At 53.5% G+C, this 27,350-nt stretch overlaps 1 protein-coding gene and 1 long non-coding RNA gene across 5 annotated transcripts in view; one reads left to right on the top strand and one right to left on the bottom strand.

The window, feature by feature from the left end:
• Positions 1-247: 247 nt before the first annotated feature.
• On the bottom strand, positions 248-16,916 carry MVD (mevalonate diphosphate decarboxylase). 4 transcript variants are annotated; one of them, XM_044273139.1, is made up of 11 exons: positions 16,847-16,916; positions 9,806-9,875; positions 7,529-7,599; positions 7,170-7,284; positions 6,256-6,399; positions 5,023-5,222; positions 4,869-4,943; positions 4,516-4,734; positions 4,155-4,270; positions 1,026-1,134; positions 248-548 (listed from the first exon to the last, which is right to left on the bottom strand). In XM_044273139.1, exons 2-11 carry the CDS (start codon positions 9,855-9,857, stop codon positions 468-470), a joined length of 1,182 nt encoding a protein of 393 aa, XP_044129074.1. In that variant the 5' UTR covers positions 9,858-9,875; positions 16,847-16,916; the 3' UTR covers positions 248-467. The 4 variants fall into 4 exon arrangements, with proteins under 4 accessions (XP_044129074.1, XP_044129073.1, XP_044129076.1 ...); XM_044273138.1 differs by lacking the exon at positions 16,847-16,916 and adding an exon at positions 12,748-12,802; XM_044273141.1 differs by lacking the exon at positions 16,847-16,916 and adding an exon at positions 12,658-12,673.
• A 225-nt stretch (positions 16,917-17,141) lies between these two features.
• LOC122922520 overlaps positions 17,142-27,350 on the top strand; it is a 33,463-nt gene continuing 23,254 nt past the window's right edge. Inside the window, exon 1 of the long non-coding RNA XR_006387139.1 lies at positions 17,142-17,187. This is a non-coding gene — a long non-coding RNA (uncharacterized LOC122922520). The remainder of the gene's footprint in view (positions 17,188-27,350) is intronic.

Raw genomic sequence — 27,350 nt, 5'->3', positions numbered from 1 at the left:
CGGCTTACCTCCCTGGAGAACAAAATGATCAGGCGGCGAGAAAACACGCGCACACTCGGCTCAGATGAAGAAGCAGAAATGTACGCGGCGTCAGGAGGCCCCCATACACATGAGACGGACAGCTGAACCCACAGAGGTCAGGGGGTTAGGCTGATCTGATGTGTACGGCAGCCCTTGTGCGTCTTCACCGATAAAACCGGAAATACCTGCAGATATGGCGGAAACAAACCACACGGCCACCACGGGACGAAAATTATCAATTAGTGTTTTTGCTTTATTTTCCCAATAAAAATGGGAGTAACTGATACAAAATGATCATTATGGTAAAAAGTCAGGATATAAATGTCCTTGTAAGAATGTGGCCGCTCTGAAGGGACTTTCCCGAGATGCTGTGAACGCCGCTGAGGAATCCGCACGGCTCGCCGCCCCAGGACCAAACACAAGCCGCCATTTGAAGTCATGTAACGTCAGGCACTTGTCTTGGGGAGGCCGTCAGGTCCCAACAGATCCAGGGAGGGATCTTGTGATTCTACTGGACCTGGTCCTGGCTGCAACAGAAAATGATGAAGAGTCAGAACGGTACAAGATCCGAGCACCTCGGCTCTGGTCTTTCTGGGGTTCTCAGAGACCGGGCGCCCCTTCTCATACGTGCAGGCAGCGAGCAGGGGATTTAAGGCTTGCCTGGTTCTTGCTGGACCAGAGGTATGACGTTCTATCTACACGCCAATCAATGGTCTGAACGGTGGCCTGCGTGTCATGCTGTAGCCACTGATTGGCTGGCGTCAGTGACATGCCTATAGGTGCCACGTCTTGGAGGAGAAGTGAGCTCAGCGCTGAAACCCTTGCACCCTGCCTGCATACATACAAAGGGGTTCCCGGGCACGGAGGACCCTTTTAACTCTACAAATTACAAACAGCTTTACTTCAGTCCTATACTCTAGTCACATCCGGAGCTGCAATGACAGAGGATATCAGGGGACATGGCGTGGTGCAGACTATATAAAAGGCAAGCAGAGTGAGGATACCTGTGTGACAATGACGTAGTGCACACCTCCTGGGAACACATCGGTCTCTACTGCCGACAAGAGTTCTTGAGACAGAGGAGCAGGGCTGACCTGGAGCCCCTTGAGATATCTGTAGAGAAACAGAGGACAACCACCTTACTAACGCGGGAACTAGACTTAGGTCATGTCCCATCCAGGAGAAGCTGTGACTGCATCTTCTGGCTTCCCCCCAACATCTCCAGGAACCCTACATCTAGAGCTGCTCCTGCGGATTAGGTGGAGCTCCGCCTAACCTGCTGATCTAGGGGCGACCGGATGACTAGGGGCCCCATCGCTCCATGACAGATGGTGTCAGGAAAAAAAGGATCAGGCATGTTGGATCTTAACACACCCGATCCTATATTCTCACGGTAGAGGAGTAACTCCATCTGGATGGAGACAACACGCATGCTCGGCTGAGGCCCAGAGTGCATGTATATGGGGAAGAGGAGAAGCTTATGGGTGGGGTTGTCGACTCTCGGCCTAATAGCTCAGCACTTGTTAGACGGGTGTGATGCAAACATTTGGCTACGGGACAGGAAGTATTGTCTAAATGACACCCCATGAGCCTAGAGATGCTACACCCTAGGGTGCTCACCCGGTTTATCTAGGTCCCTGGTTAACAAATTACACAATTATGCAACTGTAAATCCCCGATTCCAAGAAACGTTGGGCGAGGAAATGGTTACCACCCAGCTTTCCCAGGATTTGATATAATTTCTTATTCAACAGAAGAGGATTTATTAGAACTTGGGAACCATCCAAGCTTCACCGCAATCTGCTCTCACTAGGAAAATCCGCAAATTAGTCATTTCTATAAGTGAAAAAGGAAAGTTTACGAGTTCCTCCGAAATACCTGACGTGAGGTCGGAAGGAGAATGAAGCACTCACTGAGGGGGAGGCACGAGGCACAGGCTCAATGAGCTGAGGTCTCGCTGGATGTTTCTGGGCGGCCATCGTGTCTCCTACTGTGAATTCCTCAAAACTGAGCAATTAGTTGTAGATATTGTGGCCACAGAACCAGAACGCGCGACCTTGAAAGGGGCCGATCCAGGAATCATTTTCATACCTAAAGTCCTGAAAGACTCTTAATTGCCGTTTTAAAGTAACGTTCGGTGTTTCTAACAGTTTTTTGCCATTACCCTTGGTGCTGCTGCTAATCTGTGTCTGGACAGAATCAGTCTCCTTCCCCCTCTGGCAGCGGACAATATAGTCCAGTCTTATCACCCCTGCAAAAGGAATCTTCTCAGCTCTACTGCCATGGACTGCAGGGAGTCCGCTTTCTGCTCGTCAGGAGGAGCAGCTTCTATTGGATGCCCTGCAGTGAGCAGAGGAGGACTATGCAGAGACCTGGGAGGACGACAGACTAGTGCGTCCACCAGCAGGCAACTCAGTAGATGGACACGAACATCGCTATACACGCAGCAATCAACACCAGGTGGCGCCATACAATGTCATTAAATGAACACCAGGTGGCGCCATACAATGTCATTAAATGAACACCAGGTGGCGCCATACAATGTCATTAAATAAACACCAGGTGGCGCCATACAATGTCATTAAATGAACACCAGGTGGCGCCATACAATGTCATTAAATAAACACCAGGTGGCGCCATACAATGTCATTAAATGAACACCAGGTGGCGCCATACAATGTCATTAAATAAACACCAGGTGGCGCCATACAATATCATTAAATGAACACAGGTGGCGCCATACAATATCATTAAATGAACACCAGGTGGCGCCATACAATGTCATTAAATGAACACCAGGTGGCGCCATACAATATCATTAAATGAACACAGGTGGCGCCATACAATATCATTAAATGAACACCAAGTGGCGCCATACAATGTCATTAAATGAACACCAAGTGGCGCCATACAATGTCATTAAATAAACACCAAGTGGCGCCATACAATGTCATTAAATGAACACCAGGTGGCGCCATACAATGTCATTAAATAAACACCAGGTGGCGCCATACAATATCATTAAATGAACACAGGTGGCGCCATACAATATCATTAAATGAACACCAAGTGGCGCCATACAATGTCATTAAATGAACACCAAGTGGCGCCATACAATGTCATTAAATGAACACCAGGTGGCGCCATACAATGTCATTAAATGAACACCAGGTGGCGCCATACAATGTCATTAAATGAACACCAGGTGGCGCCATACAATGTCATTAAATCAACACCAGGTGGCGCCATACAATGTCATTAAATGAACACCAGGTGGCGCCATACAATGTCATTAAATGAACACCAGGTGGCGCCATACAATGTCATTAAATAAACACCAAGTGGCGCCATACAATGTCATTAAATAAACACCAAGTGGCGCCATACAATGTCATTAAATAAACACCAAGTGGCGCCATACAATGTCATTAAATAAACACCAGGTGGCGCCATACTATAAGTAAATAAACACCAGGTGGCGCCATACTATAAGTAAGTGAACACCACTACCCGCTATACTATGTAATTCCATGGATTGATTTGTTAACAGCATATAAATGCCAAAGGTGCTTTGCTTTTTCTGATCTATACACGGAATACGACACTAAATGGTGGGACAACCCCTTTAATAAATTATTAGGGAATTCTGCAAATAGCAATACTCGCCTACAATCATCACCGCTGGAATGAGGTCCTTAAGCTGAGTGCATATTATACTAACGTGCTGAGGAATCTGGAAATTCACTGTGTGATCTCTGCAAATCCATCAGAATGCATCAGTAATTCAATAGTTAATAAAGTCCATCGCGACTAGACGAAATTCAGGGTCTAAAACTAAAGAAAGCATTCGTGCAATTGCCTTCTAAGCAGTTGTCCAATGCTGTTCAAGGGGCGCTCAGCATAGGTCTAAATGCTAAGTGATTATACAGACCTCCCCAGGGCGCATTACTGCCCGCCGCCGCCGCCATTAAGAGGCTGTTCACAAGCAGCAGACAGAAACCATTTGTAGCCGTTCACGCACCTGCTGCAGATACAACCCCATCCTGCTGATCACTCACTGGAACATGTGACCACACCAGAAGGTTAGTGACAGGCTCCACCATTGACCTGTCTGTCCCCAGTCAGTAACTTACGGGTCTCCGTTGGGCTCTGGAGGGAAGGAACGCTTCACAATCTCCACAAACTCATTGACTGTTGGTTCAAGGGCGAAGATGACGGCATTAGGACCTGCATCAAAGCTGTAGGCAACCTGCATGAGACGTAAATATCTTCAGGAAGGCCTCCGACATGTGCGGGGTACTGACTATTAATGTGACCTAAGACAGGGAGCGATCACCCCCAGCCCCTTCATAACCTCCCACGGCACGGATCGGACTGATGTGAGAGAGCTCCCCCCACTGCTGCCCCCCCGGATGGGTGCAGGGAGGACAGTGAGGGGTGAAGGCCATGGACCCGGCCCTGGTTTTACCTTCCCCTAGTTGTACATCGTCTTACCTTGGTCTGCCCGTAGTGGTTATTGTACCGGTGGACCAGGCTGATTATTCTCTGGGAAACCTGGTTCAGGTAAAATATTGGGGGGAAGGTGTCCAGGCACGTGGCATGAAACTGGTTACTGTCCTTCATGGTCAGTTGTCCAAAGGCTTCAAAGTCCTTATTCTTGATGGCTTCAATCATCTCGCCCATTCGCCCTGGCACCACGGATTCAGCCCGGAGCTGTGACAACATGATATAGACATACCAAATGAGACTTGCTATGATGCCACGTGGCACAGCTCCATGCTGCTGGTTGCAGATCTTCCCTGGTAAGGGGAGGCCATCTACATCTGATGACCGGGATCAGACGTTACCTTGAGTAGAGGGCTGGTCTCCACACTCGTCTGCATGCCCGCCGTACTGCCAACATGCTTCTTCTCCGCACTGGCCTGAAATACGAGATGCACAAACACTGAGGCAATTCACTGCCATTCTGAGCAGACATCAGGTCACCGCCCTGACACTTACCACCAGGATCAGGATCCGCAGTTCGGGCCAATGGGTTTCTGGTTCCACCTGCTGAGCCAGGCTGTCCTTGCCGTCTTCTCTCTCACCCATGACCCACTGGACAAAGCCTCCGTGCATGCTCCTGCAGGCGCTGCCAGAACCCTGCCTGGCGATTTCCGAAAGCTCACCTTCTACGCCATAGAGCTTTGCTAGGGTGTACACTAGGAGGAGAACCATCAGACTCTGTATATATTGTATTAACACGCAGTGACAGAAGCCTACCACAGGGGCCACCAACCTTCAGCAGCCGAGCAAGTGTGCATGCTGGGAGTTGTAGTTTCACAACAGCTGGAGTGATGGAGGTTGCTGACCCCTAGTCTATCTGAAGCGGAGTCACATGTAGCTTCTTCTCCGTTCAGGTCTAAAGCTAAATGCAGAGGTCATTGTGGGAGCTCTGGTGGCTCTTACACAGCGAGAACTGTAAGGCGAGGTCTGGAGCGCAGCTCTGGATGTGAATGGAGTAACGCAGGATTAGCACAAAATCAAGGGATTCTTGCAAATTTAATCAAATTCTTATGTAGGTTAAGGGTCCATTCACATGTCCGCATGAATAGGTCCGCATCTGTTCCGACATTTTTCGGAACGGGTGCAGACCCTTTCATTTCAATGGGGCTGCAGGAGATGCTGACAGCACACCATGTGGTATCCGCAACCGCACTTCCGTTACGCAGCCCTGCAAAAAAAAGATAGAGCATGTCCTATTCTTGTCCGCAGCCACGGACAATAGGCATTTCTATCATAGTGCCGGCCATGTGAGGTCCGCAAAACGTGAAGGAGCAGAGCCCAGACCGCCACCACCGAGCAGAGCCCACGCCGCCACCACCGAGCAGAGCCCACGCCGCCACCACCGAGCAGAGCCCACGCCGTCACCACCGAGCCGAGCCCACGCCGCCACCACCGAGCAGAGCCCAGACCGCCACCACCGAGCAGAGCCCACGCCGCCACCACCGAGCAGAGCCCACGCCGCCACCACCGAGCAGAGCCCACGCCGCCACCACCGAGCAGAGCCCACGCCGCCACCACCGAGCAGAGCCCAGACCGCCACCACGGAGCAGAGCCCACGCCGCCACCACCGAGCAGAGCCCACGCCGCCACCACCGAGCAGAGCCCACGCCGCCACCACCGAGCAGAGCCCAGACCGCCACCACCGAGCAGAGCCCAGAACTGATGGGGTCCACGGAGCACTGCATTTACCCAGACAGGCGTATCCAGCAGCAGAAGACGCCAGCCCGGCAGCTGTGGGGAAGTTGTTGACGGAGCATATGTGAACCTTGTAATTTAGGATTCTTGAGACGCTGTCCTCTCCGCTGCTCCTCCTCTTTCTCGCCAGGCGACGGACTGTGCGGAAAAAAATAAAAATAAAAAGAAGTGTTGAAGTTATAGAGTATGTCCAGAGATAATCTAGATAATTACATATCCCGGACTGAATCTGCATTATACTCCAGAGCTGCTTTTCCAATTCTGCTTGATGTTATTTGAAATAAACCTATATATAGCCCAAACAAAGTTCAGGGCTCACCCCTACTCAAAATATATCAGTACAGGATATGGCTACTTTCACACTTACGGCAGGATGGATCCGACAGGCTGTTCACCCTGTCGGATCCGTCCTTCCGCTCTTTCGCCGGGCCGCTGCTCCGTCCCCATTGACTATAATGGGGATGGGGGCGGGGGCGGAGGTCCGGTGCAGCATGGCAGTGCATGGCAAAAGGACGCCGGAATAAAAGTACCGAATGTCCGACTTTTTAGTCCGGCGGCTTCTCACCACGAACTGCTGTACTGCGCTGGAGCTCCGCCCTGTCCCTATTATAGTCAAAGGGGACGGAGCGGCGGTCTGGCGGCACGGCAAAATAGTGGAAGGACGGATCCGACAGGGTGAACAGTCTGTCAGATCCGTCCTGCCGCAAGTGTGAAAGTAATGTATGTACACAGTGATTGCACCTGTTGCGGTGCATGTGAGCTACAGAGACAGGGTAGCCCAGGAAGGTTTGCTGCTCCCCGGCCGGCTGGAGGGGACGACCCCTTTGATACTATATGTATATTGTACACCCGTCTATGGTCAGACTTTCTGAGAAGGTAGGTACATGTTCCTTCCATATGTCACTTACTCTCTCGTAAACAGGACTGCAGTCGGGGCTGATTGATTTGATCTTCTTTCCCATTCAGCCAGATGCGGTCCTCCGTGAAGTCCCGGCTCGCTGCCACAGTGGTCGTGGTTTTTAACTGTCGATAACAAAACCCATGATGTATAAAGACTTCCATGTATATTAAGAGGGGGGATGGGATTGAGCAGGGAGTGTAGTTTCGGCAGTTCCCATGGATGATGCCACTGACACACCCGCAGATGTTGGCAGGAGAACACTTTGGTTTTTAGTGTCATCTTTTTAACCCCTAACTTCTAATAGTCCAGGATTCTGCTGTTCCCAGATTACCGGACGTTCAAGAAGAGTCCAAACCTGAGGCCCACCTGGTCCTGATGCAGCGTAACACTGAGGGACGAGTTAATCGGGAGAATCAGCTCCTCGTTCCTCTTCCCCCCTGTGGATTGGTAAAAACACTGATTATTATGGGTGGAAGCATTAAAGGGGTATTCCCACCTCGACATCTGTGGCATAGCCTCTGGACACATCACCAATGTCTCTGCGCGTCTCTCACCAGTCCCTGTCGGTAGGAGTCAGACATACACGGCCGCTGTGGACGGGTCATAGATATCGAAGTGGGAATACCCCTTTAAAGAGCCACTCTAGGAAAAGCGGATGCAAAGAGTTCTGCCTAGTGAAGGGGCGGGGCACGACAAGGGGGTGTTCCCTTTGTATTCATCAAACCCCTGTGTCCTGCCCCCTCAGGACCTCTGCTACATGTCAACAAAGTGCATTTATCATGTAGAGAAAGTTAAATGGGTCATCCAATAGTAGAAACACCCCCCAAGGCTGGGCCCCTCCTATACACAATACCTGCCCCGGCACTTGTATCCCTCTGGGTCCCCGCACTTCCCCGCCATGCCTCAGGGGGAGCAGACAATACCAGACCGCGACCATCCTCCCTAGTGTCACCCACGATGCTAGCGAGGCTGGTCACCGTCGCGGCCTGCTATTGGCTGCTCCCCCCAAAAATTTGTAGATGCCATTGATAAAATATATACACAAAGAATTGTGACTGAAGACTCGCTTCACCGGGAGGTGTTTGGTGGGATAAAGCTCAGACACCCACAAGACTGAGCTCCCTCGCCGGATCGCTCGTGGAATCTCCGGAAGAACGGCAGTCCACAGTGGGCCCTTCTTGTAAATTCCTTTAATAGTAGCACAGGTCGGGCTCAACGCGTTTCGGGGTATTATTAATGCCCCTTCATCGGGAGCAGTCACAAAACATGAACACACATACAAGACATGACACATGATGTATGTAAAAAGGTGCAAAAAAAGAAAAAACGCCAAACTGTAGGTGTATGATGTCACTTCACGGTTTCGGAACTCATGCGTTCCACCACAAAAGTGACCCCTCTCCCCTCACTGTAACCGACAGCTATGCAGAAAGGAGATGTACTGGATATTCCGACTGAACAAATCTCTAGAATATGTCAACTACTACCCCCATCACTTTACTAATATTGATATTACCCTCCCTATCAAAATATACAGTATCCTGATGTAAAGAACAGTGCCCAGTACTGTGTAACAACCAGTCACAATACACCACTAGATCTCAACTAGTTTTGATCCCTTTGAATAAGATCTGATCTGTCTCCAATCAATACGAGATTTTTCATCAAGGGCCACAACACAATAAACACTGGGAGCAGACGCCGGACGTCTATACCTTTATGGATCCTGAATACCCATCACCTTACGTCTCTATGGAAACATTTATATATTTATACACATTTGTCGGCATCTACTTATTTATTTGTTTATCCATCTGTGATTAATACTTTTATTTATAGATTTGGCATAGAGATATATATAGTATTAGTAGGTTAAAAAACTATTATCAATGCGTGCACCCATCCGCGAGATATACGGAAAACAGGAGCGCACGTGCGTTTCAGCTATGCACTCCTCGCACGCGCAATGGAGCGACCTAAGTGCCTCCCTTCCGCTTCTGCCTTGCGTTCCACTACGATCGGACCGGGAGTACTTCCCGGTCCCGCTGACTCTGGTAAACCACCTCCGTTTTTCCTGTACATTGAATACGTGCCACCATCCAGGTCTCCGTCTCCTACTCTCCCATTTGAACATGTTTGTATTTTCCACATATTGATTTGTATACACCCAGAGGTCATACACCTAGTTTTTGGCGTTTTTTTTTGCACCTTTATATACATCATGTGTCATGTCTTGTATGTGTGTTCATGTTTTCCATCACATTATACACGGCTCGTTTCCATGGTTACGACCACCCTGCAATCCAGCATCAGTGGCCGTGTTTGTACACTATAGGAAACAGCACCGGTCTATGTGCGGTCCCACCAGAGAGGCGGGCATTATTTTCTATAGTGTGCAGGCACGACCACCACTGCTGGACTGCAGGGTGGTCATAACCATGGAAACGAGCCGTGTATAATGTGATGGAAAAATGAATCCAGGCATCATAGGAAGCAATATGGAGAATTACTATACATTAGTATGTGGCTTGTAATAACTGCAGCTACATGATGAATGCTATGTGCTGAAGGGAGAGGACCCCTTTAAAGCCCTTGGAAGATAATTCCCTTTTCCCGGAGAACGGCCCCGTCTCCACTACTCACAGTATTTGATGACGGCGATGTTCACCGGAGCCGTGCAGGTCACTTGCTTCATCTTAAAGCCTTTGATTTGCTGAAAAAGTAATAGAAGAGGTGACTAAGTGCAGATGTAAAACCGCCATACATGACGGACCTCAGAGCGGCGCAGCACGGACGTCTACTCTGGAATATCCCGCCACGCCCTGCGGCTCACGTGTCACCAGGAAACGGCCCAAATGTAATACATAATGCCAGAGCCCCGCCATTTCCTGCGCTGCCGCTCCAGTCTGCACCGGTTCCTGTTTACAGGCTGCAGCGGTATACGGTATTAGCCTTAGTGGTCTCAAGCCATATACCACTGAGGCCAGTGACCCTAACCTACCTCCGCTGTCACCCCCGCACAGCCTCTCTCCATACAGTAACCTACCTCCGCTGTCACCCCCGCACAGCCCCTCTCCATACAGTAACCTACCTCCGCTGTCACCCCCGCACAGCCCCTCTCCATACAGTAACCTACCTCCGCTGTCACCCCCGCACAGCCTCTCTCCATACAGTAACCTACCTCCGCTGTCACCCCCGCACAGCCCCTCTCCATACAGTAACCTACCTCCGCTGTCACCCCCGCACAGCCCCTCTCCATACAGTAACCTACCTCCGCTGTCACCCCCGCACAGCCCCTCTCCATACAGTAACCTACCTCCGCTGTCACCCCCGCACAGCCCCTCTCCATACAGTAACCTACCTCCGCTGTCACCCCCCGCACAGTCCCTCTCCATACAGTAACCTACCTCCGCTGTCACCCCCGCACAGCCCCTCTCCATACAGTAACCTACCTCCGCTGTCACCCCCCGCACAGCCTCTCTCCATACAGTAACCTACCTCCGCTGTCACCCCCGCACAGCCTCTCTCCATACAGTAACCTACCTCCTCTGTCACCCACCGCACAGCCCCTCTCCATACAGTAACCTACCTCCGCTGTCACCCCCTGCACAGCCCCTCTCCATACAGTAACCTACCTCCGCTGTCACCCCCGCACAGCCTCTCTCCATACAGTAACCTACCTCTGCTGTCACCCCCCGCACAGCCCCTCTCCATACAGTAACCTACCTCCGCTGTCACCCCCGCACAGCCTCTCTCCATACAGTAACCTACCTCCGCTGTCACCCCCGCACAGCCTCTCTCCATACAGTAACCTACCTCCCCTGTCACCCCCGCACAGCCCCTTTCCATACAGTAACCTACCTCCCCTGTCACCCCCGCACACCCCCTCTCCATACAGTAACCTACCTCCGCTGTCACCCCCCGCACAGCCCCTCTCCATACAGTAACCTACCTCCGCTGTCACCCCCCGCACAGCCCCTCTCCATACAGTAACCTACCTCCTCTGTCACCCCCCGCACAGCCCCTCTCCATACAGTAACCTACCTCCGCTGTCACCCCCTGCACAGCCCCTCTCCATACAGTAACCTACCTCCGCTGTCACCCCCCGCACAGCCCCTCTCCATACAGTAACCTACCTCCGCTGTCACCCCCGCACAGCCTCTCTCCATACAGTAACCTACCTCCGCTGTCACCCCCCGCACAGCCCCTCTCCATACAGTAACCTACCTCCGCTGTCACCACCCGCACAGCCTCTCTCCATACAGTAACCTACCTCCGCTGTCACCCCCCGCACAGCCTCTCTCCATACAGTAACCTACCTCCGCTGTCACCCCCGCACAGCCCCTCTCCATACAGTAACCTACTCCGCTGTCACCACCCGCACAGCCTCTCTCCATACAGTAACCTACCTCCGCTGTCACCCCCGCACAGCCTCTCTCCATACAGTAACCTACCTCCGCTGTCACCCCCCGCACAGCCCCTCTCCATACAGTAACCTACCTCCGCTGTCACCCCCGCACAGCCCCTCTCCATACAGTAACCTACCTCCGCTGTCACCCCCCGCACAGTCCCTCTCCATACAGTAACCTACCTCCGCTGTCACCCCCCGCACAGCCTCTCTCCATACAGTAACCTACCTCCGCTGTCACCCCCGCACCGCCTCTCTCCAGACAGTAACCTACCTCCGCTGTCACCCCCGCACAGCCTCTCACCATACAGTAACCTACCTCCGCTGTCACCCCCTGCACAGCCTCTCACCATACAGTAACCTACCTCCGCTGTCACCCCCTGCACAGCCCCTCTCCATACAGTAACCTACCTCCGCTGTCACCCCCGCACAGCCTCTCTCCATACAGTAACCTACCTCCGCTGTCACCCCCGCACAGCCTCTCTCCATACAGTAACCTACCTCCGCTGTCACCCCCGCACAGCCTCTCTCCATACAGTAACCTACCTCCGCTGTCACCCCCGCACAGCCTCTCTCCATACAGTAACCTACCTCCGCTGTCACCCCCGCACAGTCTCTCTAAATACAGTAACCTACCTCCGCTGTCACCCCCGCACAGTCTCTCTCCATACAGTAACCTACCTCCGCTGTGACCTCAGCACAGCCTCTCTCCATACAGTAACCTACCTACGCTGTCACCCCTGCACAGCCCCTCTCCATACAGTAACCTACCTCCCCTGTCACCTCAGCACAGCCCCTCTCCATACAGTAACCTACCTCCCCTGTCACCCCCGCACAGTCTCTCTCCATACAGTAACCTATCTCCCCTGTCACCCCCCTCACAGCCCCTCTCCATACAGTAACCTACCTCCCCTGTCACCTCAGCACAGCCCCTCTCCATACAGTAACCTACCTCCGCTGTCACCCCCGCACAGTCTCTCTCCATACAGTAACCTACCTCCCCTGTCACCCCCGCACAGTCTCTCTCCATACAGTAACCTACCTCCCCTGTCACCCCCGCACAGTCTCTCTCCATACAGTAACCTACCTCCGCTGTCACCTCAGCACAGCCCCTCTCCATACAGTAACCTACCTCCGCTGTCACCTCAGCACAGCCCCTCTCCATACAGTAACCTACCTCCGCTGTCACCTCAGCACAGCCTCTCTCCATACAGTAACCTACCTCCGCTGTCACCCCCCCGCACAGCCTCTCTCCATACAGTAACCTACCTCCGCTGTCACCCCCCGCACAGCCTCTCTCCATACAGTAACCTACCTCCGCTGTCACCCCCCGCACAGCCCCTCTCCATATGGTAACCTACCTCCGCTGTAACCCCCGCACAGCCCCTTTCCATACGGTAACCTACCTCAGCACAGCCCCTCTCCATACAGTAACCTACCTCCGCTGTCACCCCCCGCACAGCCTCTCTCCATACAGTAACCTACCTCCGCTGTCACCCCCGCACAGCCTCTCTCCATACAGTAACCTACCTCCGCTGTCACCCCCGCACAGCCCCTCTCCATACAGTAACCTACCTCCCAGCGCTGTCACCCCCGCACAGTCTCTCTCCATACAGTAACCTACCTCCCCTGTCACCTCAGCACAGCCCCTCTCCATACAGTAACCTACCTCCGCTGTCACCCCCCGCACAGTCTCTCTCCATACAGTAACCTACCTCCGCTGTCACCCCCCGCACAGCCTCTCTCCATACAGTAACCTACCTCCGCTGTCACCCCCGCACAGCCCCTCTCCATACAGTAACCTACCTCCGCTGTCACCTCAGCACAGCCCCTCTCCATACAGTAACCTACCTCCCAGCGCTGTAACCCCCGCACAGCCCCTCTCCCCGCACAGTCTCTCTCCATACAGTAACCTACCTCCCCTGTCACCTCAGCACAGCCCCTCTCCATACAGTAACCTACCTCCGCTGTCACCCCCGCACAGTCTCTCTAAATACAGTAACCTACCTCCCCTGTCACCTCAGCACAGCCCCTCTCCATACAGTAACCTACCTCCGCTGTCACCCCCCCGCACAGTCTCTCTCCATACAGTAACCTACCTCCGCTGTCACCCCCGCACAGCCTCTCTCCATACAGTAACCTACCTCCGCTGTCACCCCCGCACAGCCCCTCTCCATACAGTAACCTACCTCCGCTGTAACCCCCTCACAGCCCCTCTCCATACAGTAACCTACCTCCCAGCGCTGTCACCCCCCGCACAGTCTCTCTCCATACAGTAACCTACCTCCCCTGTCACCTCAGCACAGCCCCTCTCCATACAGTAACCTACCTCCGCTGTCACCCCCGCACAGTCTCTCTAAATACAGTAACCTACCTCCACTGTCACCCCCGCACAGCCCCTCTCCATACAGTAACCTACCTCCCCTGTTACCCCCGCACAGTCTCTCTCCATACAGTAACCTACCTCCGCTGTCACCCCCCCGCACAGCCCCTCTCCATACAGTAACCTACCTCCGCTGTCACCCCCCCCCGCACAGCCTCTCTCCATACAGTAACCTACCTCCGCTGTCACCCCCCGCACAGCCCCTCTCCATACAGTAACCTACCTCCCCTGTCACCTCAGCACAGCCCCTCTCCATACAGTAACCTACCTCCCCTGTCACCCCCGCACAGCCCCTCTCCATACAGTAACCTACCTCCCAGCGCTGTCCACCCCCGCACAGTCTCTCTCCATACAGTAACCTACCTCCCCTGTCACCTCAGCACAGCCCCTCTCCATACAGTAACCTACCTCCGCTGTCACCCCCCGCACAGTCTCTCTCCATACAGTAACCTACCTCCGCTGTCACCCCCCGCACAGTCTCTCTAAATACAGTAACCTACCTCCGCTGTCACCCCCGCACAGTCTCTCTCCATACAGTAACCTACCTCCCCTGTCACCTCAGCACAGCCCCTCTCCATACGGTAACCTACCTCAGCACAGCCCCCTCTCCATACGGTAACCTACCTCAGCACAGCCCCTCTCCATACGGTAAACCTACCTCCGCTGTCACCTCAGCACAGCCCCTCTCCATACAGTAACCTACCTCCGCTGTCACCTCAGCACAGCCCCTCTCCATACAGTAACCTACCTCCGCTGTCACCTCAGCACAGCCCCTCTCCATACAGTAACCTACCTCCCAGCGCTGTAACCCCCGCACAGCCCCTCTCCATACAGTAACCTACCTCAGCACAGCCCCTCTCCATACGGTAACCTACCTCAGCACAGCCCCTCTCCATACGGTAACCTACCTCCGCTGTCACCCCCCGCACAGCCCCTCTCCATACAGTAACCTACCTCCGCTGTCACCTCAGCACAGCCCCTCTCCATACAGTAACCTACCTCCGCTGTCACCTCAGCACAGCCCCTCTCCATACAGTAACCTACCTCCGCTGTCACCTCAGCACAGCCCCTCTCCATACAGTAACCTACCTCCGCTGTCACCCCCGCACAGCCTCTCTCCATACAGTAACCTACCTCCCAGCGCTGTAACCCCCGAACAGCCCCTCTCCATACAGTAACCTACCTCCGCTGTCACCTCAGCACAGCCCCTCTCCATACAGTAACCTACCTCCGCTGTCACCCCCGCACAGCCCCTCTCCATACAGTAACCTACCTCCGCTGTCACCCCCCGCACAGCCCCTCTCCATACAGTAACCTACCTCCGCTGTCACCCCCCGCACAGCCACTCTCCATACAGTAACCTACCTCCCAGCGCTGTCACCCCCGCACAGCCCCTCTCCATACCGTAACCTACCTCCGCTGTCACCCCCGCACAGCCTCTCTCCATACAGTAACCTACCTCCGCTGTCACCCCCCGCACAGCCCCTCTCCATACAGTAACCTACCTCCGCTGTCACCCCCGCACAGCCTCTCTCCATACAGTAACCTACCTCCGCTGTCACCCCCCGCACAGCCCCTCTCCATACAGTAACCTACCTCCGCTGTCACCCCCGCACAGCCCCTCTCCATACAGTAACCTACCTCCGCTGTCACCCCCGCACAGCCTCTCTCCATACAGTAACCTACCTCCGCTGTCACCACCCGCACAGCCTCTCTCCATACAGTAACCTACCTCCGCTGTCACCCCCGCACAGTCTCTCTCCATACAGTAACCTACCTCCGCTGTCACCCCCGCACAGGCTCTCTCCATACAGTAACCTACCTCCGCTGTCACCCCCGCACAGCCTCTCTCCATACAGTAACCTACCTCCGCTGTCACCCCCGCACAGTCTCTCTCCATACAGTAACCTACCTCCCCTGTCACCCCCGCACAGTCTCTCTCCATACAGTAACCTACCTCCCCTGTCACCCCCGCACAGCCCCTCTCCATACAGTAACCTACCTCCGCTGTCACCCCCGCACAGCCTCTCTCCATACAGTAACCTACCTCCCCTGTCACCCCCGCACAGTCTCTCTCCATACAGTAACCTACCTCCCCTGTCACCCCCGCACAGCCCCTTTCCATACAGTAACCTACCTCCGCTGTCACCCCCGCACAGCCTCTCTCCATACAGTAACCTACCTCCCCTGTCACCCCCGCACAGTCTCTCTCCATACAGTAACCTACCTCCCCTGTCACCCCCGCACAGCCTCTCTCCATACAGTAACCTACCTCCACTGTCACCCCCGCACAGTCTCTCTCCATACAGTAACCTACCTCCGCTGAACCCCCGCACAGTCCTCTCTCCATACAGTAACCTACCTCCGCTGTCACCCCCGCACAGTCTCTCTCCATACAGTAACCTACCTCCGCTGAACCCCCGCACAGCCCCTCTCCATACAGGAACCTACCTCCGCTGTCACCCCCGCACAGCCCCTCTCCATACAGTAACCCTACCTCCGCTGTCACCCCCTGCACAGCCCCTCTCCATACAGTAACCTACCTCCGCTGTCACCCCCGCACACCCCCTCTCCATACAGTAACCTACCTCCGCTGTCACCCCCGCACAGCCCCTCTCCATACAGTAACCTACCTCCGCTGTCACCCCCTGCACAGCCCCTCTCCATACAGTAACCTACCTCCGCTGTCACCCCCCGCACAGCCTCTCTCCATACAGTAACCTACCTCCTCTGTCACCTCAGCACAGCCCCTCTCCATACAGTAACCTACCTCCGCTGTCACCCCCGCACAGCCCCTCTCCATACGGTAACCTACCTCCCCTGTCACCCCCGCACAGCCCCTCTCCATACGGTAACCTACCTCAGCACAGCCCCTCTCCATACAGTAACCTACCTCCGCTGTCACCTCAGCACAGTCTCTCCGTCCCGCTCTCTCACTCCTTCACACGCTCTCAGCACATCGTTTGTCCTATTCCTATTGGTCAGCACTCCTTCAGCTGCTTCCGTACTAGCCAATCGCTGGACAGACCCCGCCCCCCGCCGCACCCTCCGACCAATAGAGCTCATCGGAAGACTAAAGCCTGAGCGGCCTGGGAACAGAGATTGTCCCGGAACCAGCGTGTAAGTGAAGTTTGCCAAGCCGGAGCAGCGTCCGTGTAGCACTCATCAGACCCAGGCGGGGAAGAAATAACCGGAGCGCGGAGGTGGTCACATGTCCCCCTTTGACTGGTGAAGGTCTGTGGGGCATGCTGTGCTGTGACTTGTAGTTCTGCAGTGGTTGCAGGCTTTTAGTTATTTTAATACGCTTGTAATAATCCCTAGTATATAACCAGTGAGCTGTGACATCATCAGTGGTTATTATAGGACCCTGTCCCCCCTCCCAGTAAACTGTATAGATTATAACTATGTATAACTCTGCTATACCAGTACAGATACACTAATACAGTTATAATATCCTCCAGTATATAATCAGCCAGCTGTGACGTCATCAGTGGTTATTATAGGGCCCTGTCCCCCAGTATGTATACCAGCACAGATACACTCCTAATAACCTCCAGTATATAATCAGCCAGCTGTGACGTCATCAGTGGTTATTATAGGACCCTGTCCCCCCTCCCAGTAAACTGTATAGATTATAACTATGTATAACTCTGCTATACCAGTACAGATACACTAATACAGTTATAATAACCTCCAGTATATAATCAGCCAGCTGTGACGTCATCAGTGGTTATTATAGGGCCCTGCCAAGAGAGACAATACATGTGGTGTCAGGATGTCCTGCACATATCACTGAGCTGTCAGTGTCCTCGTATCACTACTAGGGGTGACGACTGTCGTATGCAATGGCTCCCCCGATCATCACACCAGCAGTTGTCAGCTCTGCCATGAGAGACAATACATGTGGTGTCAGGATGTCCTGCACATATCACTGAGCTGTCAGTGTCCTCGTATCACTACTAGGGGTGACGACTGTCGTATGCAATGGCTCCCCCGATCATCACACCAGCAGTTGTCAGCTCTGCCAAGAGAGGAGCACATGTGGTGTCAGGATGTCCTGCACATATCACTGAGCTGTCAGTGTCCTCGTATCTCTACTAGGGGTGACCGACTGTCGTATGCAATGGCTCCCCCGATCATCACACCAGCAGTTGTCAGCTCTGCCATGAGAGGAGCACATGTGGTGTCAGGATGTCCTGCACATATCACTGAGCTGTCAATGTCCTCGTATCACTACTAGGGGTGACGACTGTCGTATGCAATGGCTCCCCCGATCATCACACCAGCAGTTGTCAGCTCTGCCATGAGAGGAGCACATGTGGTGTCAGGATGTCCTGCACATATCACTGAGCTGTCAGTGTCCTCGTATCACTACTGGGGTGACCGACTGTCGTATGCGATGGCTCCCCCGATCATCACACCAGCAGTTGTCAGCTCTGCCATGAGAGACAATACATGTGGTGTCAGGATGTCCTGCACATATCACTGAGCTGTCAGTGTCCTCGTATCACTACTAGGGGTGACCGACTGTCGTATGCGATGGCTTCCCCGATCATCACACCAGCAGCTGTCAGCTCTGCCATGAGAGAAGCACATGTGGTGTCAGGATGTCCTGCACATATCACTGAGCTGTCAGTGTCCTTGTATCACTACTAGGGGTGACCGACTGTCGTATGCAATGGCTCCCCCGATCATCACATCAGCAGTTGTCAGCTCTGCCAAGAGAGGAGCACATGTGGTGTCAGGATGTCCTGCACATATCACTGAGCTGTTAGTGTCCTCGTATCACTACTAGGGGTGACCGACTGTCGTATGCGATGGCTCCCCCGATCATCACACCAGCAGTTGTCAGCTCTGCCAAGAGAGGAGCACATGTGGTGTCAGGATGTCCTGCACATATCACTGAGCTGTCAGTGTCCTCGTATCACTACTAGGGGTGACTGACTGTCGTATGTGATGGCTTCCCCGATCATCACACCAGCAGTTGTCAGCTCTGCCATGAGAGACAATACATGTGGTGTCAGGATGTCCTGCACATATCACTGAGCTGTCAGTGTCCTCGTATCACTACTAGGGGAGACCGACTGTCGTATGCAATGGCTTCCCCGATCATCACACCAGCAGTTGTCAGCTCTGCCAAGAGAGGAGCACATGTGGTGTCAGGATGTCCTGCACATATCACTGAGCTGTCAGTGTCCTCGTATCACTACTGGGGTGACCGACTGTCGTATGCAATGGCTTCCCCGATCATCACACCAGCAGCTGTCAGCTCTGCCATGAGAGGAGCACATGTGGTGTCAGGATGTCCTGCACATATCACTGAGCTGTCAGTGTCCTCGTATCACTACTAGGGGAGACCGACTGTCGTATGCAATGGCTTCCCCGATCATCACATCAGCAGTTGTCAGCTCTGCCAAGAGAGGAGCACATGTGGTGTCAGGATGTCCTGCACATATCACTGAGCTGTCAGTGTCCTCGTATCACTACTAGGGGTGACCGACTGTCGTATGCAATGGCTCCCCCGATCATCACACCAGCAGTTGTCAGCTCTGCCATGAGAGACAATACATGTGGTGTCAGGACGTCCTGCACATATCACTGAGCTGTCAGTGTCCTCGTATCACTACTAGGGGTGACGACTGTCGTATGCAATGGCTCCCCCGATCATCACACCAGCAGTTGTCAGCTCTGCCATGAGAGGAGCACATGTGGTGTCAGGACGTCCTGCACATATCACTGAGCTGTCAGTGTCCTCGTATCACTACTAGGGGTGACCAGCTGTCATATGCCATGGCTCCCCCGATCATCACACCAGCAGTTGTCAGCTCTGCCATGAGAGGAGCACATGTGGTGTCAGGATGTCCTGCACATATCACTGAGCTGTCAGTGTCCTCGTATCACTACTGGGGTGACCGACTGTCGTATGCAATGGCTCCCCTGATCATCACACCAGCAGTTGTCAGCTCTGCCATGAGAGGAGCACATGTGGTGTCAGGATGTCCTGCACATATCACTGAGCTGTCAGTGTCCTCGTATCACTACTGGGGTGACCGACTGTCGTATGCAATGGCTCCCCCGATCATCACACCAGCAGTTGTCAGCTCTGCCAAGAGAGACAATACATGTGGTGTCAGGATGTCCTGCACATATCACTGAGCTGTCAGTGTCCTCGTATCACTACTAGGGGAGACCGACTGTCGTATGCGATGGCTCCCCCGATCATCACACCAGCAGTTGTCAGCTCTGCCATGAGAGGAGCACATGTGGTGTCAGGATGTCCTGCACATATCACTGAGCTGTCAGTGTCCTCGTATCACTACTAGGGGTGACCGACTGTCGTATGCAATGGCTTCCCCGATCATCACACCAGCAGTTGTCAGCTCTGCCATGAGAGGAGCACATGTGGTGTCAGGATGTCCTGCACATATCACTCAGCTGTCAGTGTCCTCGTATCACTACTGGGGTGACCGACTGTCGTATGCAATAGCTTCCCGGATCATCACACCAGCAGTTGTCAGCTCTGCCATGAGAGACAATACATGTGGTGTCAGGACGTCCTGCACATATCACTGAGCTGTCAGTGTCATCGTATCACTACTAGGGGTGACCGACTGTCGTATGCGATGGCTCCCCCGATCATCACACCAGCAGTTGTCAGCTCTGCCATGAGAGACAATACATGTGGTGTCAGGATGTCCTGCACATATCACTGAGCTGTCAGTGTCCTCGTATCACTACTGGGGTGACCGACTGTCGTATGCGATGGCTCCCCCGATCATCACACCAGCAGTTGTCAGCTCTGCCATGAGAGACAATACATGTGGTGTCAGGACGTCCTGCACATATCACTGAGCTGTCAGTGTCCTCGTATCACTACTAGGGTGACCGACTGTCGTATGCAATGGCTCCCCCGATCATCACACCAGCAGTTGTCAGCTCTGCCATGAGAGGAGCACATGTGGTGTCAGGATGTCCTGCACATATCACTGAGCTGTCAGTGTCCTCGTATCACTACTAGGGGTGACCGGCTGTCATATGCAATGGCTCCCCCGATCATCACACCAGCAGTTGTCAGCTCTGCCATGAGAGACAATACATGTGGTGTCAGGACGTCCTGCACATATCACTGAGCTGTCAGTGTCCTCGTATCACTACTAGGGGTGACGACTGTCGTATGCAATGGCTCCCCCGATCATCACACCAGCAGTTGTCAGCTCTGCCATGAGAGGAGCACATGTGGTGTCAGGACGTCCTGCACATATCACTGAGCTGTCAGTGTCCTCGTATCACTACTAGGGGTGACCGGCTGTCATATGCCATGGCTCCCCCGATCATCACACCAGCAGTTGTCAGCTCTGCCATGAGAGGAGCACATGTGGTGTCAGGATGTCCTGCACATATCACTGAGCTGTCAGTGTCCTCGTATCACTACTAGGGGTGACCGACTGTCATATGCGATGGCTCCCCCGATCATCACACCAGCAGTTGTCAGCTCTGCCATGAGAGACAATACATGTGGTGTCAGGATGTCCTGCACATATCACTGAGCTGTCAGTGTCATCGTATCACTACTAGGGGTGACCGACTGTCGTATGCGATGGCTCCCCCGATCATCACACCAGCAGTTGTCAGCTCTGCCATGAGAGACAATACATGTGGTGTCAGGATGTCCTGCACATATCACTGAGCTGTCAGTGTCCTCGTATCACTACTGGGGTGACCGACTGTCGTATGCGATGGCTCCCCCGATCATCACACCAGCAGTTGTCAGCTCTGCCATGAGAGACAATACATGTGGTGTCAGGACGTCCTGCACATATCACTGAGCTGTCAGTGTCCTCGTATCACTACTAGGGTGACCGACTGTCGTATGCAATGGCTTCCCCGATCACCACACCAGCAGCTGTCAGCTCTGCCATCAGAGGAGCACATGTGGTGTCAGGATGTCCTGCACATATCACTCAGCTGTCAGTGTCCTCGTATCACTACTGGGGTGACCGACTGTCGTATGCAATGGCTCCCCCGATCATCACACCAGCAGTTGTCAGCTCTGCCAAGAGAGACAATACATGTGGTGTCAGGACGTCCTGCACATATCACTGAGCTGTCAGTGTCCTCGTATCACTACTAGGGGAGACCGACTGTCGTATGCAATGGCTTCCCCGATCATCACACCAGCAGTTGTCAGCTCTGCCATGAGAGGAGCACATGTGGTGTCAGGACGTCCTGCACATATCACTGAGCTGTTAGTGTCCTTGTATCACTACTAGGGGTGACCGACTGTCGTATGCAATGGCTCCCCCGATCATCACACCAGCAGCTGTCAGCTCTGCCATGAGAGGAGCACATGTGGTGTCAGGACGTCCTGCACATATAACTGAGCTGTCAGTGTCCTCGTATCACTACTAGGGGTGACCGACTGTCGTATGCAATGGCTCCCCCGATCATCACACCAGCAGTTGTCAGCTCTGCCATGAGAGGAGCACATGTGGTGTCAGGATGTCCTGCACATATCACTGAGCTGTCAGTGTCCTCGTATCACTACTAGGGGTGACGACTGTTGTATGCCATGGCTCCCCCGATCATCACACCAGCAGTTGTCAGCTCTGCCAAGAGAGACAATACATGTGGTGTCAGGATGTCCTGCACATATCACTGAGCTGTCAGTGTCATCGTATCACTACTAGGGGAGACCGACTGTCGTATGCAATGGCTCCCCCGATCATCACACCAGCAGTTGTCAGCTCTGCCAAGAGAGGAGCACATGTGGTGTCAGGATGTCCTGCACATATCACTGAGCTGTCAGTGTCCTCGTATCACTACTAGGGGAGACCGACTGTCGTATGCAATGGCTTCCCCGATCATCACACCAGCAGCTGTCAGCTCTGCCAAGAGAGGAGCACATGTGGTGTCAGGATGTCCTGCACATATCACTGAGCTGTCAGTGTCCTCGTATCACTACTGGGGGCTACCGACTGTCGTATGCAATGGCTCCCCCGATCATCACACCAGCAGTTGTCAGCTCTGCCAAGAGAGACAATACATGTGGTGTCAGGATGTCCTGCACATATCACTGAGCTGTCAGTGTCATCGTATCACTACTGGGGTGACCGACTGTCGTATGCAATGGCTCCCCCGATCATCACACCAGCAGTTGTCAGCTCTGCCATGAGAGGAGCACATGTGGCGTCAGGACGTCCTGCACATATCACTGAGCTGTCAGTGTCCTCGTATCACTACTAGGGGAGACCGACTGTCGTATGCAATGGCTCCCCCGATCATCACACCAGCAGTTGTCAGCTCTGCCATGAGAGGAGCACATGTGGTGTCAGGATGTCCTGCACATATCACTGAGCTGTCAGTGTCCTCGTATCACTACTAGGGGTGACGACTGTCGTATGCAATGGCTCCCCCGATCATCACACCAGCAGCTGTCAGCTCTGCCATGAGAGGAGCACATGTGGTGTCAGGATGTCCTGCACATATCACTGAGCTGTCAGTGTCATCGTATCACTACTGGGGTGACCGACTGTCGTATGCAATGGCTCCCCCGATCATCACACCAGCAGTTGTCAGCTCTGCCAAGAGAGACAATACATGTGGTGTCAGGATGTCCTGCACATATCACTGAGCTGTCAATGTCCTCGTATCACTACTGGAGTGACCGACTGTCGTATGCAATGGCTCCCCCGATCATCACACCAGCAGTTGTCAGCTCTGCCATGAGAGGAGCACATGTGGTGTTAGGATGCCCTGCACATATCACTGACCTGTCAATGTCCTCGTATCACTACTGGAGTGACCGACTGTCGTATGCAATGGCTCCCCCGATCATCACACCAGCAGTTGTCAGCTCTGCCATGAGAGGAGCACATGTGGTGTCAGGACGTCCTGCACATATCACTGAGCTGTCAGTGTCCTCGTATCACTACTAGGGGTGACCGACTGTCGTATGCAATGGCTCCCCCGATCATCACACCAGCAGTTGTCAGCTCTGCCATGAGAGGAGCACATGTGGTGTCAGGATGTCCTGCACATATCACTGAGCTGTCAGTGTCCTCGTATCACTACTGGGGTGACCGACTGTCGTATGCAATGGCTTCCCCCGATCATCACACCAGCAGTTGTCAGCTCTGCCATGAGAGGAGCACATGTGGTGTCAGGATGTCCTGCACATATCACTGAGCTGTCAGTGTCCTCGTATCACTACTGGGGTGACCAGCTGTCATATGCCATGGCTCCCCCGATCATCACACCAGCAGTTGTCAGCTCTGCCATGAGAGGAGCACATGTGGTGTCAGGATGTCCTGCACATATCACTGAGCTGTCAGTGTCCTCGTATCACTACTAGGGGAGACCGACTGTCGTATGCAATGGCTTCCCCGATCATCACACCAGCAGTTGTCAGCTCTGCCATGAGAGACAATACATGTGGTGTCAGGATGTCCTGCACATATCACTGAGCTGTCAGTGTCCTCGTATCACTACTGGAGTGACCGACTGTCGTATGCAATGGCTCCCCCGATCATCACACCAGCAGTTGTCAGCTCTGCCATGAGAGGACACATGTGGTGTCAGGATGCCCTGCACATATCACTGAGCTGTCAATGTCCTCGTATCACTACTGGAGTGACCGACTGTCGTATGCAATGGCTCCCCCGATCATCACACCAGCAGTTGTCAGCTCTGCCATGAGAGGAGCACATGTGGTGTCAGGACGTCCTGCACATATCACTGAGCTGTCAGTGTCCTCGTATCACTACTAGTGGTGACCGACTGTCGTATGCAATGGCTCCCCCGATCATCACACCAGCAGTTGTCAGCTCTGCCATGAGAGGAGCACATGTGGTGTCAGGCTGTCCTGCACATATCACTGAGCTGTCAATGTCCTCGTATCACTACTAGGGGTGACCGACTGTCGTATGCAATGGCTTCCCCGATCATCACACCAGCAGTTGTCAGCTCTGCCATGAGAGACAATACATGTGGTGTCAGGATGTCCTGCACATATCACTGAGCTGTCAGTGTCCTCGTATCACTACTGGAGTGACCGACTGTCGTATGCAATGGCTTCCCCGATCATCACACCAGCAGTTGTCAGCTCTGCCATGAGAGGAGCACATGTGGTGTCAGGATGTCCTGCACATATCACTGAGCTGTTAGTGTCCTCGTATCACTACTAGGGGTGACCGACTGTCGTATGCAATGGCTTCCCCGATCATCACACCAGCAGTTGTCAGCTCTACCATGAGAGGAGCACATGTGGTGTCAGGATGCCCTGCACATATCACTGAGCTGTCAGTGTCCTCGTATCACTACTAGGGGTGACGACTGTCGTATGCAATGGCTCCCCCGATCATCACACCAGCAGTTGTCAGCTCTGCCATGAGAGGAGCACATGTGGTGTCAGGATGCCCTGCACATATCACTGAGCTGTCAGTGTCCTCGTATCACTACTAGGGGTGACCGACTGTCGTATGCGATGGCTCCCCCGATCATCACACCAGCAGTTGTCAGCTCTGCCATCAGAGGAGCACATGTGGTGTCAGGATGTCCTGCACATATCACTGAGCTGTCAGTGTCCTCGTATCACTACTAGGGGAGACCGACTGTCATATGCAATGGCTCCCCCGATCATCACACCAGCAGTTGTCAGCTCTGCCATGAGAGGAGCACATGTGGTGTCAGGATGTCCTGCACATATCACTGAGCTGTCAGTGTCCTCGTATCACTACTAGGGGTGACCGACTGTCGTATGCAATGGCTCCCCCGATCATCACACCAGCAGTTGTCAGCTCTGCCAAGAGAGACAATACATGTGGTGTCAGGATGTCCCGCACATATCACTGAGCTGTCAGTGTCCTCGTATCACTACTAGGGTGACCGACTGTCATATGCAATGGCTCCCCCGATCATCACACCAGCAGTTGTCAGCTCTGCCATGAGAGGAGCACATGTGGTGTCAGGACGTCCTGCACATATCACTGAGCTGTCAGTGTCCTCGTATCACTACTAGGGGTGACCGACTGTCGTATGCAATGGCTTCCCCGATCATCACACCAGCAGTTGTCAGCTCTGCCATGAGAGGAGCACATGTGGTGTCAGGACGTCCTGCACATATCACTGAGCTGTCAGTGTCCTCGTATCACTACTGGAGTGACCGACTGTCGTATGCAATGGCTTCCCCGATCATCACACCAGCAGTTGTCAGCTCTGCCATGAGAGGAGCACATGTGGTGTCAGGACGTCCTGCACATATCACTGAGCTGTCAGTGTCCTCGTATCACTACTAGGGGTGACCGACTGTCGTATGCAATGGCTCCCCCGATCATCACACCAGCAGTTGTCAGCTCTGCCATGAGAGGAGCACATGTGGTGTCAGGACGTCCTGCACATATCACTGAGCTGTCAGTGTCCTCGTATCACTACTAGGGGTGACCGACTGTCGTATGCAATGGCTTCCCCGATCATCACACCAGCAGTTGTCAGCTCTGCCATGAGAGGAGCACATGTGGTGTCAGGATGTCCTGCACATATCACTGAGCTGTCAATGTCCTCGTATCACTACTAGGGGTGACCGACTGTCGTATGCAATGGCTCCCCCGATCATCACACCAGCAGTTGTCAGCTCTGCCATGAGAGACAATACATGTGGTGTCAGGATGTCCTGCACATATCACTGAGCTGTCAGTGTCCTCGTATCACTACTAGGGGTGACCGACTGTCGTATGCAATGGCTCCCCCGATCATCACACCAGCAGTTGTCAGCTCTGCCATGAGAGACAATACATGTGGTGTCAGGATGTCCTGCACATATCACTGAGCTGTCAGTGTCCTCGTATCACTACTAGGGGAGACCGACTGTCGTATGCGATGGCTCCCCCGATCATCACACCAGCAGTTGTCAGCTCTGCCATGAGAGGAGCACATGTGGTGTCAGGATGTCCTGCACATATCACTGAGCTGTCAGTGTCCTCGTATCACTACTAGGGGTGACCGACTGTCGTATGCAATGGCTCCCCCGATCATCACACCAGCAGTTGTCAGCTCTGCCAAGAGAGACAATACATGTGGTGTCAGGATGTCCCGCACATATCACTGAGCTGTCAGTGTCCTCGTATCACTACTAGGGGAGACCGACTGTCGTATGCAATGGCTCCCCCGATCATCACACCAGCAGTTGTCAGCTCTGCCATGAGAGGAGCACATGTGGTGTCAGGATGTCCTGCACATATCACTGAGCTGTCAGTGTCCTCGTATCACTACTAGGGTGACCGACTGTCATATGCAATGGCTCCCCCGATCATCACACCAGCAGTTGTCAGCCCTGCCAAGAGAGGAGCACATGTGGTGTCAGGATGTCCTGCACATATCACTGAGCTGTCAGTGTCCTTGTA

This window comes from Bufo gargarizans, unplaced genomic scaffold (assembly GCF_014858855.1).
Source record: "Bufo gargarizans isolate SCDJY-AF-19 unplaced genomic scaffold, ASM1485885v1 fragScaff_scaffold_423_pilon, whole genome shotgun sequence".
Taxonomy (NCBI): domain Eukaryota; kingdom Metazoa; phylum Chordata; class Amphibia; order Anura; family Bufonidae; genus Bufo; species Bufo gargarizans.
The sequence above is the reverse complement of the archived record's forward strand: the minus strand, read 5'-3'. Positions and strand labels throughout refer to the sequence as shown.

Excerpts from the sequence above, each read along its gene's own strand:
- MVD (XM_044273138.1), bottom strand. The coding sequence starts at position 12,780 with ATGGAGAGAGGCTGTGCTGAGGTGACAGCGGAG. Across the intron at positions 5,223-6,255 it reads TGCTGGATACGCCTGTCTGG|TGTACACCCTAGCAAAGCTC; the intron begins GTAAATGCAGTG and ends TTCTCCTCCTAG. Across the intron at positions 4,735-4,868 it reads AGACCAGCCCTCTACTCAAG|CTCCGGGCTGAATCCGTGGT; the intron begins GTAACGTCTGAT and ends ATGTTGTCACAG.